The following is a 19,076-nucleotide window of genomic DNA, read 5'->3' on the forward strand; positions in this document are numbered from 1 at the left end:
TTATTTTATTATTATTTTTTTAATTTAACATTAAAATAAAAACAATAAAATAGCCATAAAATAACAAAAATAAAAAATGCTTAACGTGGTTACGGTGATATATTGCATTTATTTATTTCTAATTACATCCAATAAATCTATGTTGAATATTATTTTTCAGCCAGCAAATGTTTTTCAGCGTCATCTCTAAAGGTGCTGTGGGTTGTGCCCTATAATTTCAGTTTTTCAGCTATACTTTGAGCTCCATGTAAATGCTACCAGGGCCTAGTTAGCAGCATTCTTTCAGTAATTAGACGTGTAATTCTGTGTGTGCGTTGCACTGCATGATTTATCACTCAACGAGGAATTTTAAAGCCAGTGTAATTTGTACGTTTTACTGAGAAAACAGAAGGCTGCTATCATCCCCCAGAAAACAAGTAATGAGAAAATCCTGATTAAACCCACAGTGATTCGGTCGAGTTTTCTAACACCTTTGCAGCAACAACAGCAGCAGCAGCTCCTAACCCTACACGTCTGGAGAAACACTTGTTATTCACGCTGGTTTCCTGCTCTCATCCTAAACTCTCCCCTCTGCTGACTAAGGCGACAGGAGACCGGGCGTTTAGGGAGATGAGCTTGATTTTTGCCTTTAATTGTTTTCCTAACAGACGACTTAGAGGTGCAGATTGCGTTAATTGCGCTGACCTTATAGCTAATCAAGATGTGATTGGGCTTAAGCAACCCGCTCACCGTCAAGACAGCTTTTAGTGTCAGTGAGCTACTGTACTGTTTAAAAATAAGCCCATTTGATTGTGTTTGTTTAGATGATTGGAAATCGTCAATGTCTCTTACAATGTATTTGCACCTGCAGTGAGTATAAGATATCCTGGAACTCAAAACAAAACATATGGCCCCTTTACACCTCCAGATGTCTGATGTATTGTGCAGTTGTTAAAAAAAACAAGAAAAAAAGTGAGCGCTACTGCAGTGCATTTTACTCGTACGTCTCCGTGCCTCTTAGCTTACAAAACAAGTCATCAGGGTCAGCCGTCAGGGCTCATCTCTAAAGCCTCGGGGTCATTAGGCAGAGGCTCCTTCCGTTTCCTTTGACAGGTGATTACTGTGGCAGTTGGTGAAAAGGCTTCTGCACAATACCAACTACTTTCCCTCCTTTTTTTTCCAGGAGTTTCAGCCTCTGGATGGGAATGATTTCTGTGCTATTTCTGCTGGAATTCAGAGGAAATACAGACTGATGGCTAACACACCTGACACCTGTGCAGCTGTCCGGCAACATTCCTGACACATCAATCTCAAAGAGAAACCACCTTAAAGGGATGTTGGATTGCACCACCCAACTAAGCAGCAATTAAAACTTCTGAAAGTGTCAGATTTGCTGCAGCTTACAGCAAAAAACCAGTAAAATCCTTCATTTGTGCTCCAGGATTGCCGGGTTTTTATTCCCATCACTTGCATGCATCTTGAGTTTGAAAGTAAGAAGTAATAAATCAAATCTGCAACTGCAATGGCTGTAATGAAATGTAATCTTGCAGTATCTGAAGTTTAAAAAGAAAACACTTGAGTTACACACACACACAAATGGCGTAACCCAACAGAGAAATAATTTTTACTTTTATTTCTAAAACATCTTTCTGTAATTACACGTTCCGCTCGCACAACTGTGTTCCGGTCATATTACGTTTTTGTACTACACACAGTGCTGGATGAAATCTGCACACATTCACAATCACAAATGTGCCATGGCAGAAGAAGCACGAAGCTGTGAACTTGTACTATGCAGCTCAAGTTAACCCGAACACCAGAGGTCTCTGCAGCTTCTCATCTGTCCCAGAGTCATGCACAGCTGGCCATGAGTCACATTACTGTGAAGAATCTTCATTAGGAAGTGTAACAAAGAGCCAAGACGGCTTTGAAGGCGTGAAAGTGGGAATAAAATCATGCAGGATCTTTTAATCTTCATTTGATGCGTGCTCCTTTTACGTTATTTTTTTGTTTGTTTGTTTCTCCCCAGTTCTTGTTCTTCTGGTCTGGCACCGAGTGCGTCCTCTGACTCACTGGGTGGATTCGTAGTGTGGATCATCTCCTTCTTGTAAGTGAGGAGAAATTTAAATTAACTTGGTACACAGGTGGTGGAGTAGGGTGAGCAATGAAGTGTTAATGACCTAAGCAAGTGGTAACACCCCCCCCCCCCCCCCCACAAAAAAAAAAAAAAAAACAGCTTTCATGAAACACGTAACCTTCACTGGTCTATGTACAATTTAAAAAAACAAAACAACAAAAACACCATGGTAGAGGGTGTCATGTCTCTTCATGTTTGGCTGTCACACAACCAAAATGATCAAATGATGACAGAATCTCTCCTCATCCAGAGACAATCAGAAGAGATTTCATTAAATAAGATGCCCCCCACCCCTCCCAGTGTCACAGAGTATAGCACCTTGATGAAGAGATGAGCAGTGATCACATATTAAGTCCTCGAGTCTTCCTCTAATGTGTCTAATTATACTTAATAATATTACATAAATAGTATTGGTCCTCTGATGCGTCACAAGCAGACGCAGGGGTAGGGCAGCATTGTCAGAGGCTGGACGGCAGATTTAGTCCTCTGAGGTCACGTCAATGTCCTCGGAGCTGGTCTGCTTAGTGGCGATGCGCCATCTGTTGATGTGGTGGTTCCCCTTCTTCTTCTGCTGGCTGTCTGGTCCCTCCTCCTCCAGCTTCTGTCGCTTGTACTTGGTCCTCCTGTTCTGGAACCACACCTTCACCTGGATAGAGAAAAGCACTCAGTGTGTGACCCGAGAAAAAGGAAAAGACTTAACGAACATCTGTTTAGATGCACATTTTGTGTTTCCCAACGCACAAGCAGCTAATAAGATAAATGATGGCCATGTTGTGGTTTTGTTGATCTAATAAAGGCACAATAATTACTCTAAATCAGTCCTTCATTTCACAGCCTCGGTCCGGCTTCTCAGCTGTAAGAAGCTCCTTTCTCTCTTTCTTTATAGTACTACAAAGTATGTGCTTTGGCAAACTGTGTTTCTGACTTGTATTGTTGAAATGCAGTAAGGGAAATAAAATAAAGCAACACAGTTTATTCTGTTTAGCAAACAAGAGGGAAAACAGAAATGCACATAAAGACTTAATGACTAAGGATGGCATAAAATGCATGAAATATCAATCTTAAAAGCTTCCAGACGGTTGCTGCTGTGACCTTGTAATATGAACCTGTCTGACTAACCTGTATATAGTCAGAGTACTTCACACTTACATTACTTTTCTTTTATCTTTACTTTGCTTGGCTTTGGGGTAATTCTTGTTTTTAGAGCAAACGCTTAAAGATCCTTGGTACAGTGCAGTAATTTGTGAATGACCTGTTTAGCTAAAGGGGTGGAGGGTAAGCGTGTGTAGCTGCATTATATACGTTATAGTATATTACAGTATTTCGTGCTTATTTCATAACCACAGTGACTTGATTAATCTAACTTTAAGATAAACTGATGACATGGGCCTTTCTATCACCCATGTAGATGCTATCGTTTAATCTTGCTGATCCAATAAAGTGAGTTTATTAGTATTCGTTTGACAGTCTTTAAAATTTGCATAATTCAATTGCTGCTTAATTGCAAGCCGCCTTATTGACTGACACAAACTTGCAAGCAGAATATATTCACACTGCTGACTGAGGAAATATCTTTTAATCTTACCTATTAGGCAGCCTAATTGACACCCACAGAGTGTGGACTCATTAAACTTAAGCATCAATAATATTTACCACAGCTTACGGTAGAGCATACATGAGTGAAATCCCTTTGAGAGACTGTTTGCAAAATGTGGGTCAAGTAAATGTTAAAAAAATGCAAGTGCATAGGCCTATAGCTATGTCATGTAAGATAAATTCAGTTAATTATTGAATATCCATTATTGAAATTAGAATAACAAGAAGAAAACATTTGTATATTTATCATCTCTGTCTCTGAAACATAGTGGTCAAGTCAGGAACTTTTGTTCATTTTGGATTTTCATTTTCTGCTTTTCATTATGTTAACAGGTTCACAAGAACTGTTTTTTTTCTGCCACTTAAATATATATTTTAAAAGTTTGAAAATACTTATATCAAAGTGCTTGATGCATCCATATCAAGAGTGCTGTAATGTTCCATTTGAAGGATCATCCAAACTATCAGTAGGCTTCAGCTTGTCCAGAATGCAGCAGAGTCCTTATAAATACGCAGAAATTTGAACATATTAAAGTCTCCCAGCTCAGTACAGAATCATCGTTAAAATCCTATTAATTCAGAAAGCTCCAAATGGTTTGGCCCCGCAATAAATCTCTGACTTGCTCCCTGTCGATTAAACCTCTCAGGTCATCAGGTGCAGATGTTTTAACTGTTCCCAGAATTAGATCAAAGTGTGCTGAGAATGCTCTCAGCTACCCGGGTCCTGTTCTTGGGAACAAGCTGCCCTGAGGTCAGTCAGAGCTCTGTCCACAATCAAAGACAAACTTCAAACTTTATCATTCTCGCAGCTCTGCACTTAATAACAGTGTGTGTTACCTTGTACACGTGTTGTGTTTTATATCTTTGTAAAGATTGTTTTGTTATTTTTACTGTCTGAAGGCACAGTAGACCTACATGGGTTTTTATGTTTTTATATTTCATGTTAAACACATTGAGTTTACACATAAAATGTGCTATACAAATAAAATTGCCATAAACTATTACAATTGAATCTAGTTTTTTGCAATACAGTGCATTCATTCAAATAAATGTATACTAACAACTAAACAGACGAGTAAAAACCTATAATATAACATATTAAAAATTGTTGGCTATGTAAGAAAATAAATATAAATTATTTTTATAAATTATTTTTATTATTATTCTGTTGTTGCTGTTCGTTTTAATGTCGTTGCTTGGGCTTTAAAATATTGGGGCTATTTTAGCTGTAGCTATGTGTGGATAACGTTATAGAAGTGTCCAGAACTAGCCAAATGCTAGTAATAGTTTATTAGCAGTAATAGTATTGACGATAAAATTAAGCGACGTTAGCAATTAATTTAAACAAGCAAACGTTAGCTTAACCTACCTGCGTTTCAGATAAACTCAGGCTGTTGGCCAGTTGTTTCCTCTCGGCTCCGACCACATAGTGGTTCTTCTCGAAGGCTCTTTCCAGCCGGAGGAGCTGGGAGGGAGAGAAGGCCGTCCGGATGCGTTTGGGTTTTCTCGCGAAAGGGCCGTGGAGGAGCAGGCTGTCCTGGGACACGTCGTTACCTGACAGCGAAGTCAACGAAACGGTAACGTCAGTCATGGAAAAAGTTCATTCTTATTTTATTTTCCCGAGAAAAAAACAAAACAAGCTATAATGGTTCACTTATTACTGTTTTTGTTAATAAAATAAAATTGACATTTGAAAAAAAAAACAAACAAAAACGTATTAATACAAAAGTACGATAACAAAATGCCGTTTTGCACAATCATGCTATTTATTAGGCCCGTTTGAACGTGGCATTGTAAACTGTCCAAACCTGACAAAAAACACAATAAATTAATTTTCTGGTAAACTCATTAAAGACAGTTTTGCCCTATAACGCAGTTTTAGGCTGAATGACTTTACGCACATTTTAAAAATAAATAAATCGTGACAAAAATCAGGATCAGACATTTATAGTTAAATAAGAAAGTACATGGCTACACATTCGGAATAGAGTCATAAAATAGCACATCATAACACATCGTAATATATATATAATATTTATGTGACTACAGCTAAATATATTAATGCGTCTTGTGAGCAAAAGTTATTGCCTTTAGTCTGATCTATTTTGCATTTTTTAGGGTATAAGAGGTGAGACTGAAAATATTTTTGAGAAATTTTTTTATGGTCAATATTTCTCAGAGTTATGTTTTGGTGCAAACTGTTTTATTTAAAATAAATGTTTGGGTTTTTGTTTGTTTGGGTTTTTTTACATTTACAAATTCTGTTAAATTCCCCATATTACCCAATTACATCCAATAAGGCTAATGTATGTATTAATTAGCCTATGGTATAATTATGATACAGATATTTGATTTATTTAGTTGTTTTTGTTTTGTTTTTAAATTAAGGGGTTGCGTTTGCAACATTGCTTTTTCCCCCCCAAAATGACATTTTCTGTCCAGACAATTATGTAATTAAAAATGATTGAATGAATAAAAAGCTGTAGATTATTTTTCATGTCTTACTAATAACAGGTCTTAGTGCTGTATAGTTATTGGAGGGTAGGTGTGGCTGAGGTTTGTCACCACTAGCTGTGTTCAAAGCCTCTCTGCATCAGATTTTTATTCCGCATCCCTCCCCTCACGATGAAATTATTATGGTAGATTTGATCTATTTTGCCTCTGTGGACTGGCTTTTGTGCAAGATTTTTTAATTAAATGAAAAAAACTGTAGCCTCACCTAAGGCGAATTTTATTGTATGTGGGGAAAAAACACAACACGGCTGCTTATCTTTTCCTCCTGTGGTTTTCCGAGAGTAGCTGCAGGGCAAACGAGAGTGGGAAACATGAGAGGAGCCCAACAAGCCTGCTGCAAGCTGTCAGTGGTCTTGTGGATTGTGATATCTGCGGCTACAGTTTATTGTTCGACTAAAAATGCTTTTGAAATCTACAGTCATATTATTGAAAGAAAAAAAATCCCACACAAAGATATTTTGTTTACTATGGAAACCACGTGTTATGCACACACTTATTTTATTAGTTTAATCACCTCCACCTACTTTATTCACCATTTTACACACAGAATAACGCATTGTTTAATTCTAGACTAAGAATTCTGGCCTTTATAGCCCAACAGTGGACCTCAAAATACGCACACATCTGCAAGTCTTTAAGCGAAGTAATAATTTAAAAAACTTTTATTAGTATTATTATTATATTATTATGTTTTGTATTCGCATTTTTCGCGTACCTTGAAATCTGTGTCCAAAAAATCTGTTCCGTAACACCCAGGGGTAAAAGTTGAGCGGGTCTCGGTGTTGCGTCCCAAAGAAGTGCGGATGCTGTAGGTGGGATCCTCCGAGCTGGTGAGGAGCCACGGTGAGTGAGGGGTGGTTCATCGTCTCCGGGAACACCAGGTCTGGGCTCTGGTAGAGGGACCTGGCCGGTGGTGGAGCCTGGTAACTGTTCATTAAGGCATCTGTCGTCGGGTTGGAGTAACTTAAAGCCGTCGGGCGGATGGGATCCTCTGCCATTAGAGGGTTCTCTTTAGCGACCAGAGACTCTATCGTGAAGCAGCGCTTGCCTGCAGACGAAAACATCATCTCTCGGTAGAAAGGGAAACCAAAAAGAACGCGATCAACCTTTATTATTTTTCCTCCTTCCTCTTGCTGTAAAGGGAAAAAAAGAAGCCCACTCTCAGAGAAGCATCATGGCCAAAGATGGTGGGGGTGTTAGGGGGAGGGTGGGTGAAGGGTTTGTCTACACGAGCTCTAAGATGCTGCTAGAAAACTCAACAGTGCTGCAAATTGTCCTGATTCACGGAACCCGTGCGCGCTCGGAGGGTTTCTGCGCGCAAATGCGCACCAAGAAAAGCGCCCGAAACCTTCCATGTGGCTTGACGTTGCGCGGAAAGAGGGAGCTGATTGGACCAGAGCACCTGCCAATAGGTCTCCTCAAGTACCTGCTTTGTAGATCACACAAGACCGGGCAGCTTAGTTACAGGGGCACGCTGAGAAAAACTAGCGTGCTCCAATTAATGGGTCATTGCATGTCGCGTTCAGCTTTAATGTCAAGTTTTTCTAAAGGAGGGGAAAAAAACTAGTCCGCCTGCGGGAGTGAGAAGGTCCCACTCGTCCCAGAGCAGATTCATCCAGTTCAGGAATTCTCATAGTGTCAGTATTTGACTGACGCTCGTTAAGAAGTTATTTTTTTGTTTGTTTGTTTTCAAAAAGCTGACTCATCGAGACATTTTGGATCTTTCACCTTTAACTTAACATTTAAGCTCTCTTTCAACTCTCATTACAAACACACACACAAGAGCAAAATTAGATTTATATTATGAGATTTATGTGCCTCTCAGAATAAGACAATACAAAGTTTTACCTTCAAATACCACTTATTTTTCTTTTATTGAGGTTATCGTTATTAATTATTATTACTACAGTCGAAACTCCACGGCTGTCTTTCATGTTTTTATGTGATCTTCATAATATTTTTTAAAAAACAAACAAACCCAACAACAACAACATGAACCAGTGAAGAATGCTGTTGATTCTGGTGAGTCAGACTCCCTGCAGCAGAGCATCCTTTCTCTCTACAATGTGAGGTGTGCCGCTGATTGTTTTGTTTTGTTTTTTAAATCAAATTTTCCGTGGATTTGAAATGTTTTTCAATCGGTGCAATAATAAGTGCACGTTCGACTTAATAGCTCCGGTTAAAAAAGGAGAAAAAGCGAGAAATAATATTTGTTACAGGTGTTATTTTTCATTTTTCATTTTAGTTGAGAGTTTTTTTTCCTGTTTAAAATTTAAATGTAGTCAAGCAAACGTTTTTAAATTTGGTCGAATCAAATCGAAACATCTTTCAGGTCACAACGTGTATTTGTATTTTTTAATGGTGTGCTCGCGTTTTTATGTTAAAAATTGAGCTCATTTATTATTAATTATTATTATTATTATTATTATTACTTTTTATTGTAAGCACATAACGGCGTCATTAATTCGCCTCGTGTTTTTTTTATATATATTTTTAAGAAAACGTCTGTGAGTTTGTCCTCTGTGAGGACAGTTTAGCAGGAGAAAGTCTGTTTGTCATTACTAGAGCTGCTCCCTCGGCGCTCAGCTTCCATTGCGCGCTAACCAAGTTAATAATTATCCTCTTAATATGCTCCTTCGCGTTGGGGTTGCATTAGAAAATCATTACCGATGGAAATTATGAGGTAAAACAAGCTGTTGATTAGGCTTTTAGAGCTAAAGGCTCCTAAAGACAGCAATCGGTTCTGGGAATGGGTCATTGTTCGAAAAGCTTAATATGGGGCTGTTCCTTGAACACTTCCATTTCTTTTAGTTATAGTAATTACACGGTGAGGATTGTGGCGAGGCATAAATGCTATTCAGTTATTTTAACATTCATTCTTGGTGGATCATAAATTCCTAATACAGTTTGCCAGGAAATCATCCACATATGTGGCATAACTATAAGTGTCTATTGAAAGGTCTGCCGCGAAATAGCTGTAAAATTAAACCCTGGAGTTTTTTTTAACTCTTTAAATTTAACCTTCACAAGTATTTTAGTCGTATAGGTCAGCGGTAAGTTCCACAAGCCTATAGTGGTGGAGAATGTAAGGAGAGATAAGAGGAACAAGGAAACAGCGCCGATGAATACACCGCCTTTACAGGGAAACGTTTCAGGAATCAGTCACGCAGCTCAGTTCTCTATCTAAACAGTCCAGACGGAGCATCAGAAGCAGGAACTTGAAGGATGGCTGAGTCGGTTAAAAATGCCGCCTTGAGTTTAATGATGAAACCCTGTGGGCCTCTACGCGCTGACCCTGATCGCGGCTGGTTAATAGATGATCAAATCGCTCTGCTGTAACAAAAAACAAAGGAAAGCGCTCTAACCTTGTTCCGTACCTGTTGCTGATTTCACCCCCGAGGCCCCCTTATTACTCAGAGTCTGAACAAAGTGATCTTCAAGAATAGTGCACTGACTGTTTTAATGGATTTTTTCCCTTAAAGCTTTTATGGTAACATTTCAATGTAGCAGCTGCAACAATCTGAAACCTTTTCGAGATCTTAATTCTCATTTAGTGCATTAAGAATCGAATAAAACGAGATAAATGACAACTCTTTAAAGCACCCAACACACGTATGAACACACGTATGAATATGTCCAGTGTGACCGGAGAAAAAAAAATCATTGCACATTTTGTGTATTAAGAAAACCTAGAAGAGATATCAGAGATGTTCCAAGATGCAGTTAGCCTGCAGGAGCTAGAAATAACCGGATGGAAGAGTGGGGGGAAAAAAACCCTTACGGTAAACCCTAAACAGCCCGCTTTTGTCCATAACTTAAAATAAATTTGTATCTTATAATTTTAAATGTTAATCAACTGATATGAAGTGGACAACAAAAGCAATAATAATAATAATAATAATAATAATAATAATAATAATAATACATTTTAAACCGTTCAGTTCCTCGCAGTCAAAAAAGGAAACAACTGTGAGGAGTGACGGCAGTTTAGATTAGTGCTGTCCTCTAGTGGCGGAAGATTGAAATGCTCTTACAGCTCACTGAAAAACACCGACTTTTGTGTCAATGCTGCCATCTAGCGGTTGAGATGAGGAACGGTAAGGTTGTAAGGATTTTGAGTTTATCCGCAGAGATCAAAGGGAAGTTGTGACCTCAGCGGTTCCAGGGCTTCACGAGGGCTTGTAAGTTGGAGAACAAGAAGTTTAAGTTGCATATTATTATTTTTTTTTTATGAAACGTAATGAAATTACATGTGAATTAAAAGGAAATAACTAAATAAATATTGGGCTATTCAGCTTTTGGGGCTGTGTGACAAAGATCAGCGCCGTGTGTTGTCTGGTCGTTCTCCCCTAACGCTGATCAAAGCCATGAGATCAAATCAGTCCGCAGACCGCCTCGGTCCCTTCCTCCGTTCATTAATAAACTAATTGGCCATTTTGTTTCGCATTAGCGTTGTGTGTTCAGCTAATCTCTTCCACTTAAATACTTGGGAAATTTCACCCCATTATAACGAGATGAGAAAAGTAGCACGTCTCTGCGTTTGTGGCACCTGCATAAGAAGTGCGGTCGTTCGGCCACCTGTACGGGCCCCGCTCTTCCACCGGCTCCCCTCCTCAGCATAAACAAACATCCCACTTTGAACACGGCCTGGGGGAAAAAAAATAATGGGATGGGAAATGCATTAGTGTTAAGATTATATGTTTGAAATCTTAGTTTGGGACTTCAGATACAATACAATTAAAATATGACACTTAATTGATGAAAGGTTTTGCTGTCGAACGTAAAAGTTGCACAGTCGGTATCCAGCGGTCTTTCTGTTTTAGCCTGCAGCTTGTTTAATGGCGTCCTCCGTCGCTGTATACAACGTTAACAGGAACTGCTGTTTCCTGGCAAAGAAAAGAAGCAGTTTGTTCTCCGAGCATGAGCCCTTCTTGTCCGTGCCCGTGTCAGAAGTCAATGTGCATCTCAAATGCGAGCCTTTCACGTCGAGACAAAGCCCTGCTTCTACTTCAAACGCTTGTAATGAAAGCTAATGACTATTAGATGGAGTAGAGTGGCCCTTACCTCTGCAAATAAAATGCAAAGAGGGATTCCCCCCTTTATGATCGCCTGCTCTAAAACGCATGTTGGTTAAAGCGTGAGTGCGCTCTCCATTGAGGCTGCAGGTCGTTGAATTCCATGAGAACTTTCACACCTCCTCAAAGCTGCATTACAATCTGAAGGCGAAGAAGTCATGGGAGTCATATGACGAACTGTATTTAAATTTTTTGGTGGGGAGAAACTCAGTAGCCAATTAATTAGGTACACCAGACAATATAAAACAGCTAGTATAAAACAGGCCTCACTGGTGCAAATAAGGATCATTATTGCCACTAATAATCCTCAAAAAAAGTGAGGTCAATATACTACTACTACTACTACTAATAATAATTATTATTATAATAATTATAATGATGCTTTGGCCTTTGATCTGTTCTTGAGGCCAAGAAAGCGACTTTGAAACATCAGCTTCAAATACAAGAAACTCAGATCAGACTCAAATTGACTAATTCATTCTTAAAATTAGGATTTAGTTGCAATTAATTATTCACTGAAACCCTAATATTGATTCTCCCAACATTTTGAGCTTTGAGCAAAGTTAATAGCTTGAAATGTGCACGCTCTAAACACTAAAACCAACAAAGAGTGGTCTTTTCTCTTGAGCGAGTTATCAAAACAGTTGCTGATGAGTTGTTGCAGATTAACACAGCCCAACAAAGGCACATTGAAGAGACCCGTGTGGATAGACCAAAATTGCCCACTGTGTTTGTGTCGCCAAGACAAATTGTATAATGTGCTGAAATGCAAAGCTCACGAGAGCAGATGAGAGCGACCAGTCAAGAGACAAGTGAAGATGTTACAGTTTCCTTTCAGAAAAGCCTTCAATTCGGACCCTGCGGAGAGTCTTGAGAAGCACAGTCAGCGCTGGCAAGCATCCAGCCATTAAGGTGCCCTGTGCTAATTGAGACGATGAGCCCGGTGACCCCCACCGCCCCTCCCCTGGACTCTCTCAGTTTTCCCAGGCCTCTGGCTGCTTCTTTCTGTTCCTCAATGGGATTACGTGGAGCTGTGGACAGAGAAGAGGAGAAGGGGGCCCTGATTCCCGGCTGATCACATCAGAAACGGCTCTCTGCGGTTTTACACAAATTCTGCTCCTTCTGCGGTGCTTAAGCCATAATCAGGCCAAACGGGGGCACCAAGAGAGAGCAGGCAGGGGGTGGCGGACAAGAGACAGTGAAAGAGATCAGCTCTGTTAGCGTTTATTAAGCTCTTCTCTTTGATACGGTGACCAGCTGTCTTCCTCTTGTCTCCTTGCACTCTGATATTTAAATTGACAGTTAAATTGATCGGCAGTGAAAGAAGAAAAAGAAATATCTGACTTGATTTTGTTGAACTTTTTGTAGTGAATTAGTCAGCTTTAGTGGCCTGTTGGTCAGAAACATATAGTATATTGCATGGGAAAGGAAACATTTATTCTAAAATACATTTTGCACGCAGAAACAAGTGTATCTGCATCTGGAGTTGTTCTGTTGATTGAATATGATTGTGTTTGTATATATATAGTTAGTTACTTTGTTAAGTCAATGACTCCCATTGACTTGCGTGTGCTTTTTTCTTCCAAATGTCATGTTTGTGTAATTGTTCTTTGCCTCAGGTAAAATAACGTGAGCATAGAAACGAAATTATAAATTTAAATCATCACTTTCAGCAACCAAATTTGTTACCATAGAAGCAAAGAAGCCTAACCCTTCATATAATTAGTTACATCAGGGGTATCAAACATAAGGCCTGGGGGCCCAACTTGGCCCGGTGAAGACTCTAAGCTTGCCTACTGGAGAGCTTTGGAAAATGTGAAGGAGTGCATAGCTTTAGCTAGGAACTTTTAGCTGTATTTTTTATAAGTTTTCCAGCTTTTTCTGTTGGTAAAGACAACCTTCCCGCTGGTATTCACACTATATGAAAGTAATTCAGTAAAAGATAAACAATTAAATGACAGAAACATTCCTGGTCACATAAAAAAGGGGAAAAAAGAAAAGAAAACCTCCCCAGACATTTTTCAGAGAAATAATAAAAACATTATATTTTAGAATTACAGGACAGTCTGGGCAATGAACTACCAAGACTTTTTCTTTCATTTTACTCATTTACCTTGTAATTTCACTTGGCCAACCCACTGAAGATCAAAGTAGCTGTATGTGACCTAGAACTAAAATCTATTTGACATCCCTGACTTGTACCTTCTGTTGTGCTTGTGACGGTGCATTTGTTAACATGAAATGTGTCATCATATGTTTTTAAGATTATAGAGGTAGACGCTGTGTGTTCCCATCAGCCTTCTTTGTTTAATGTGACCGAGTTTCAGTTGACCACCCCAATTACCTGCTCTGATGGACACATATCCTTTCTACGTGCCGTCTTCTCTTCTGTTTTATCCCTCGTGTCTGCCAGGCAGACAGCATGAGTCCCTTTCCGCCTGGAAGGAAAGATGCTGAGTTTCAATAGAGCAGAGACAGGACACCTGCTGGCGGTGGGTGGGCATGTGGAAGCCCTGTCCACTGAGAAGCAGTGAGAACGGTCGTATTGACCATTTAAACAGATTAAACAGTGAGACCCAGCTCTCTTGCTCCGAGACACAGTGACCCCTACCACCCTGGGTTACAGATATCCCAGCTAATCCCTGAGCTGGTTATTTATTTGCTTAGCTTAAACTAGAGGGGAACCTAGACTTTACATTGGATCGAACCTGGAAGGAAATATCTCCCATCATCCTCAGACTTGGCAGAGTGAGATGAGAGGGAAAATGAGCAAAGTCCAGACAGACACAAGAATGACATGATTAGGACACATTAAAGATGAACATTGCTCCATATAGCAAAGATGAAAGTTCATTTATTTGTTAAATAAAACTCTGAAATATCTAAATGATGGCTCTGAAAACAGAATTTTCTCTAAAACACTAAGTGAACCAGGTTTGAAGTTAATGTGCCGTTTATTTTTTTAACCCTTCAAACATGAATTCATTTGCTTCTTCATAACTGTGTGATCACATTTCACTGACAATGAATAATGAACCCCAGCAAACATCCAGCAAATTCACTCAAACTATTAAAAATTCAGATTTGAAGAACATGATGTAACATGTCTCTGTTTCCCAAACAAACTTTAAGCTGCTGAGTTTGCTGCTGTTGCCTTAAACTTCTAAAATCTCTCTAATTGGATATAAAGGAATGAACGGGACAGGTTTTGCATTCATTTCATAAAATATATTTTCTTAATATTTCAGATATACAAAAACAAACTCATCAAAAGGGCAATAAATGTAGAAAATTAAATAAAAAACTATAAATCTATTAAATATTTTTAGTTGGAGACTATTAGCCTCTTTTCTCAGATATATATATGTACATATATATAAAAAAGTCCTCTTTTTTATTGTAGTCAAAAGTCCGGTGGTTGGTTCAGCAGTGCTCATTGGAGTCGTCAGATACGTCAATATCCACATCCGAATCGGAGAACTCTTCATCCTCATCGCCCTCATCTCCGTTCCCTTGAGATCCGGGGCTTTTTGGTGGAGCAGCCAGGCCCAGTTTGGCCAGTTTGGCCTGCTGCTGTTCCAGACTCTGTTTGCGCCACTTGATGCGTCTGTTCTGAAACCAGACTTTGACCTATGGGGTAAAAAAGGAAAGAAGATCGTACCTTTACCTTAAGACGACTAAGTTGTTGAGATGTCTGAAAGAATACCTAAACTATGTGTTTTCCGGTAAGATTTTATTACCTGAGCTTCGGTGAGCTGCAGAGAAGACGCTAGGAGGAATCTCTCCGATCCGACCATGTACTGCTGCCGGGCGAACTCTTTCTCCAGGCGGGATAGCTGCTCGCTGGTGAAGCTGGTGCGCATCCTCTTTGACTTCCCACCTTTCGTTTTGAGCGAATGTAGCCCCACGTTGATTTTGGGCATTGCAGCTGCAGAACAGATGAAACATATAATCACACACACTGCCACGTAAAGGTCTCCGTTTCTACGGACAAACTACTTTTCGGATGTTTTTGTTTGTTTGTTTGTTTTTACCTTGAGCGTAAAGTGCGCCTCGACACGATGGCTGGTAGGTGAAAGGTGAGTAACAGTAGACGGAATATCCAGGTTGCGTGTGGATCGCTGAGTGTAACACGCTGGGCGAGGAGTAGACCCACGGTGCTGGTCCTATCGGTAAGCCTATGTGTCCGGTAAAAGGCAGAGATGGTGCTGCTGGCTCGTATTTTACTCCGCACTGAGCAGGACTCGTGCGGCCGCTGGTTGTCTCCTCGGGTTTGGCGAGCAAAGCCTCAATAGTAAAAGATTTCCCACTTGGTGGTTTCGACTCGCACTGCCCTCCCTGGTAGTGCGGGTGCAGCGACGCCGGTGCGCCATTACGCACGGAGTATCCATAAGCTCCGATTGGTACCTGCATGCTGACGGTTGTTTAAAATTAGTTTATGAAGGTCTCTGCTGAAAAAAAAAAGTTGCTTCTCCAAGTCCAGCAGGAAGGTGAATGCTGCTCCTCTGCGGAGTGTCTCAATTTATAGTCCAGAGGCGCACGGAGGTGTCAACAGCCCCCCGCCGGCCCTTTGTCTTTCTGAGTAGCAGATGAGAGGCGAACATCCCGACAAGGTATCCAATTAATTGCTGGAGTAATACAAGCTGGGATTGTCAAACATCCTAACCCTTTGAATGAGCAGGCTTTTGAAGAGGGCTGGGGGGGCTGGGACTCAAGAGATTTGCTAGAGTACAAATTCTTGCATGGATCTTAAGTCCACATGTAATCATTACCGCTGGGAAAGCCTTGATGTTACCAAATCATCTTATTTTGGTGTCCTTTAAGTTCAGGCTGGTCGACAGATGCTTTAAGCACTTCATAATTGGAAACCTTCTTTAAGCTACAGAGAAAGGGAATGTTGTGTTGCTTTCTGTTTTTGTATCCTGTATTCTGAATTGCACGCTAAGATACGTGTTTGCAGTTGTAAATCAAGCACTGCGTCTGTGTGTTAACAGTTTGCGATGCGTTTCCTGTATAAAACGAATGCACTCTATTCCCAAAGTGTTTCTTTTAGCAGCAACGGTGTGGTTCTTGAAACTGAATAACAGCTCCGCGTAATTGAGGCGTCAAATTCAGCGGGTGAGCGCAGCGCTGCAGGTTTTACCAAACTGCAGCTCCGCTAATCTCAATTACTCCGTGCTGATCTGTCCCGTCCTTTAGCTCCTCAGAGAAGGCAAGGCTTTGGTTGATTTCTCAAACGATCTAAAGTTGCTCTGAATCGGAGCCCTAAATCTGAGGTCGGGTTGGTTTATGGTCTAAAAATATTAAATGTGGAGTATTATCACTGCACAGCTATTTTGCATACATTTATTAAAAAAAAAAAAAAACTTGTTAGTTTTCTTTCTTTCTTTTTTGTTTAAGGGGGTGATTTTACACTAACTCTAGGACAAAAAAAACTTCCTCTCTTTCAACCCGGATTATTGCCAGCTCTGCAAACTTTCCAGGCTCATTTCCATCATTTGGACGTGGCAGAGAGCGCCTCCCGAGCCTTAAGTAACTGTTAAAACACATTTAAACACCGAAGCGAAACGCTCATTCCCTTTGACCTCCGTTCGATCTATTTATTCTCTTTGGCTGACACTAGAATGTCTAATGAAGAGGGCAAACACAGACTTTCTCGAGTCGGCCTGAACAATAAAGGATCCTTCTTCTGATGCCTATACGACCGGACCACCCACCCCATGACCGGTGTTTACTGGCGTGTACTGCGGAAAACCTCAGCCCCGACAAGTCCTTTAATTCACATTTAGTCTTGAAAAGGAAAAGCTTTAAGTTGGTGCGCAAATGTAAGCCATTTCAGAGTTAAAACAGCGTTGGAAATTATTTGTCGACTAAGGCCTTATTTTCTGACGTGGAGAAAAGGACTGTTGTAGTGTCAGAAAATTATCAAAAGAAGTGAAAAATGCATAAATTATTAACTTGACATTCTTCCTGTGAGGCCAAGACAATTAATAGGCAAATACAAAAATAGTCTAGGTCTATATAAGAGACATTTAGATCCAAAAGTTATGTTATAATATGTTAAATGTGTATATTTCCAGGATTCTTTTCTGTTAAGATGGACAAAAGTGGAATATAGAACATAAATACATTCTTTGATGGATTCACAGTGAGCTGCGGGGACTGGTGATGGACATTTCCTGCATTTTCTGGACAATTTAGGCTGAAAAAGAGAATTGAATAAATTCAATTTTAAGTCTGAACTATGTTTAATTGATTTCTTTTTCATTTTCAGCCAAATCCTCCAATATTTCAGCTGTAAATATTTCATCTAATAACATTACTTCATCTTCAACAACACTCTTTTTCTTTATATTGAGAGTTAACCTGAAATAAAAACCCTCTCTGGGTCAAGGTAGTCACAGAGCATGCTTGTGTATTGGAGCCAGACAGGGAATACACGCGCCTTTGTCCAGGGGAGTTCCCTTTTCATAGTCATGGCTCGAGAGAAGAAAGACAACTAAGGGCTGCTCTCTAATAGCTCCGTGGGCTACCCTTCCCAAATGAGGCTCTCAGCAGAAGCTTGAAACTCATCAGCATCACTTAGTCATTCAGCATCTGGCTGCATGTAGTGATGGCTCATGTTTCTCTCGCCTCTTGGTATTTGTTTTACTTCTGTGAGTGATGCAAAACTCTACCAAGATAAAGGGGTCATACAGTGAAATCAACCCTCCACACACACTTGGTGAACAACCAAAACTCCATCTAATTAACATGATGCATAAATGGTAAATGGCCTGTATTTGTATAGCGCTTTACACATCCAGTCATCCACCCATTCACACACACATTCACACACAATCTTAAAATTTCATAGAAAGTGAAACATTTTCATACATCAGAGTTTTAACAGCAGTTTGTGGAATATGAGAGATCCTATAGCTGCTCTGACAGATGCCATTAATGTTATGTTAATACAACCAACAAGCACGCAAGCCTTTGCTTCTACAGGGAGAGAAAAATCACAGTAGTCTGTCAATGATGGGTGGCATTTAGATTCTCATTTTATTTGCGATTCAGTCAGTTGTGAAAGTTTACCCAAGGAGCAGTCACAGACATAGACAATAAAGGGGCTGTTTTTAATCAAAAGCATACAAGAATCATAAAAAAACACAAGAGCTGTCAGCAGAAATGAACCTCACATTCTCACATTTGGTATACAATCAAGTTGTGTAATAAATACTTGTATGACAGATAATTCACCTACAGTTTAAGTAGCACGAAATAAAATAAAACAATGAATTAAAAGTTCCAACAAAACACGGCGACTGGAGATGTGAGCCTACTCTGGCCTACATGCTTCTGTTTTCCTGTTTTACTTTCAGTTACAAGTTACTGCGAGGTTTTCGGGATCAAAGCCGTCATTTTAAAACAATGGATGTCAGAAATATTACTCCAGCTCATGGGCACATGACAGAGGAGTGAGAGCTATACAACTCTGTTTAGCTCTGTGCACATGCAGCTGAATGAGACAAAAGCAAAGAGAAACACTATCATCATCATCATCATCATTATTACCGCTGCAGTGAAAGGGATCTTTTTCTCACCTGCTCGACATATTTAACATACACTGTAATCTCAGTCTTTCCTGTCTCCACACATTCCCCACTAATGACTTTATGAAGCTACTTACTAAACGATCAAGAACGACTTGTTTCTATCACTTTGCCACTGGGAGTCATTAGGTATTACAGGGGCCTGCTGGGCTCTGGCCCTCACCTTGACTATGAATGAGA

At 39.9% G+C, this 19,076-nt stretch overlaps 2 protein-coding genes across 2 annotated transcripts; both read right to left on the minus strand.

Annotated features, from left to right (window-relative positions):
• Positions 1–159: 159 nt before the first annotated feature.
• Positions 160–11,575, minus strand: emx1 (empty spiracles homeobox 1). The gene is made up of 5 exons (XM_085144273.1): positions 11,291–11,575; positions 10,776–10,873; positions 6,942–7,293; positions 5,082–5,266; positions 160–2,762 (listed from the first exon to the last, which is right to left on the minus strand). The coding sequence occupies exons 1-5, from the start codon at positions 11,349–11,351 to the stop codon at positions 2,595–2,597; spliced, it is 864 nt and encodes a 287-aa protein (XP_085000399.1). The 5' UTR covers positions 11,352–11,575; the 3' UTR covers positions 160–2,594.
• Positions 11,576–14,681: 3,106 nt separating this feature from the next.
• Positions 14,682–15,875, minus strand: noto (notochord homeobox). Its single transcript, XM_085144274.1, has 3 exons — positions 15,336–15,875; positions 15,042–15,229; positions 14,682–14,931 (listed from the first exon to the last, which is right to left on the minus strand). The coding sequence occupies exons 1-3, from the start codon at positions 15,712–15,714 to the stop codon at positions 14,725–14,727; spliced, it is 774 nt and encodes a 257-aa protein (XP_085000400.1). The 5' UTR covers positions 15,715–15,875; the 3' UTR covers positions 14,682–14,724.
• Positions 15,876–19,076: the final 3,201 nt, after the last annotated feature.

Source organism: Neolamprologus multifasciatus, chromosome 19 (genome assembly GCF_963576455.1).
Source record: "Neolamprologus multifasciatus chromosome 19, fNeoMul1.2, whole genome shotgun sequence".
NCBI lineage: Eukaryota > Metazoa > Chordata > Actinopteri > Cichliformes > Cichlidae > Neolamprologus > Neolamprologus multifasciatus.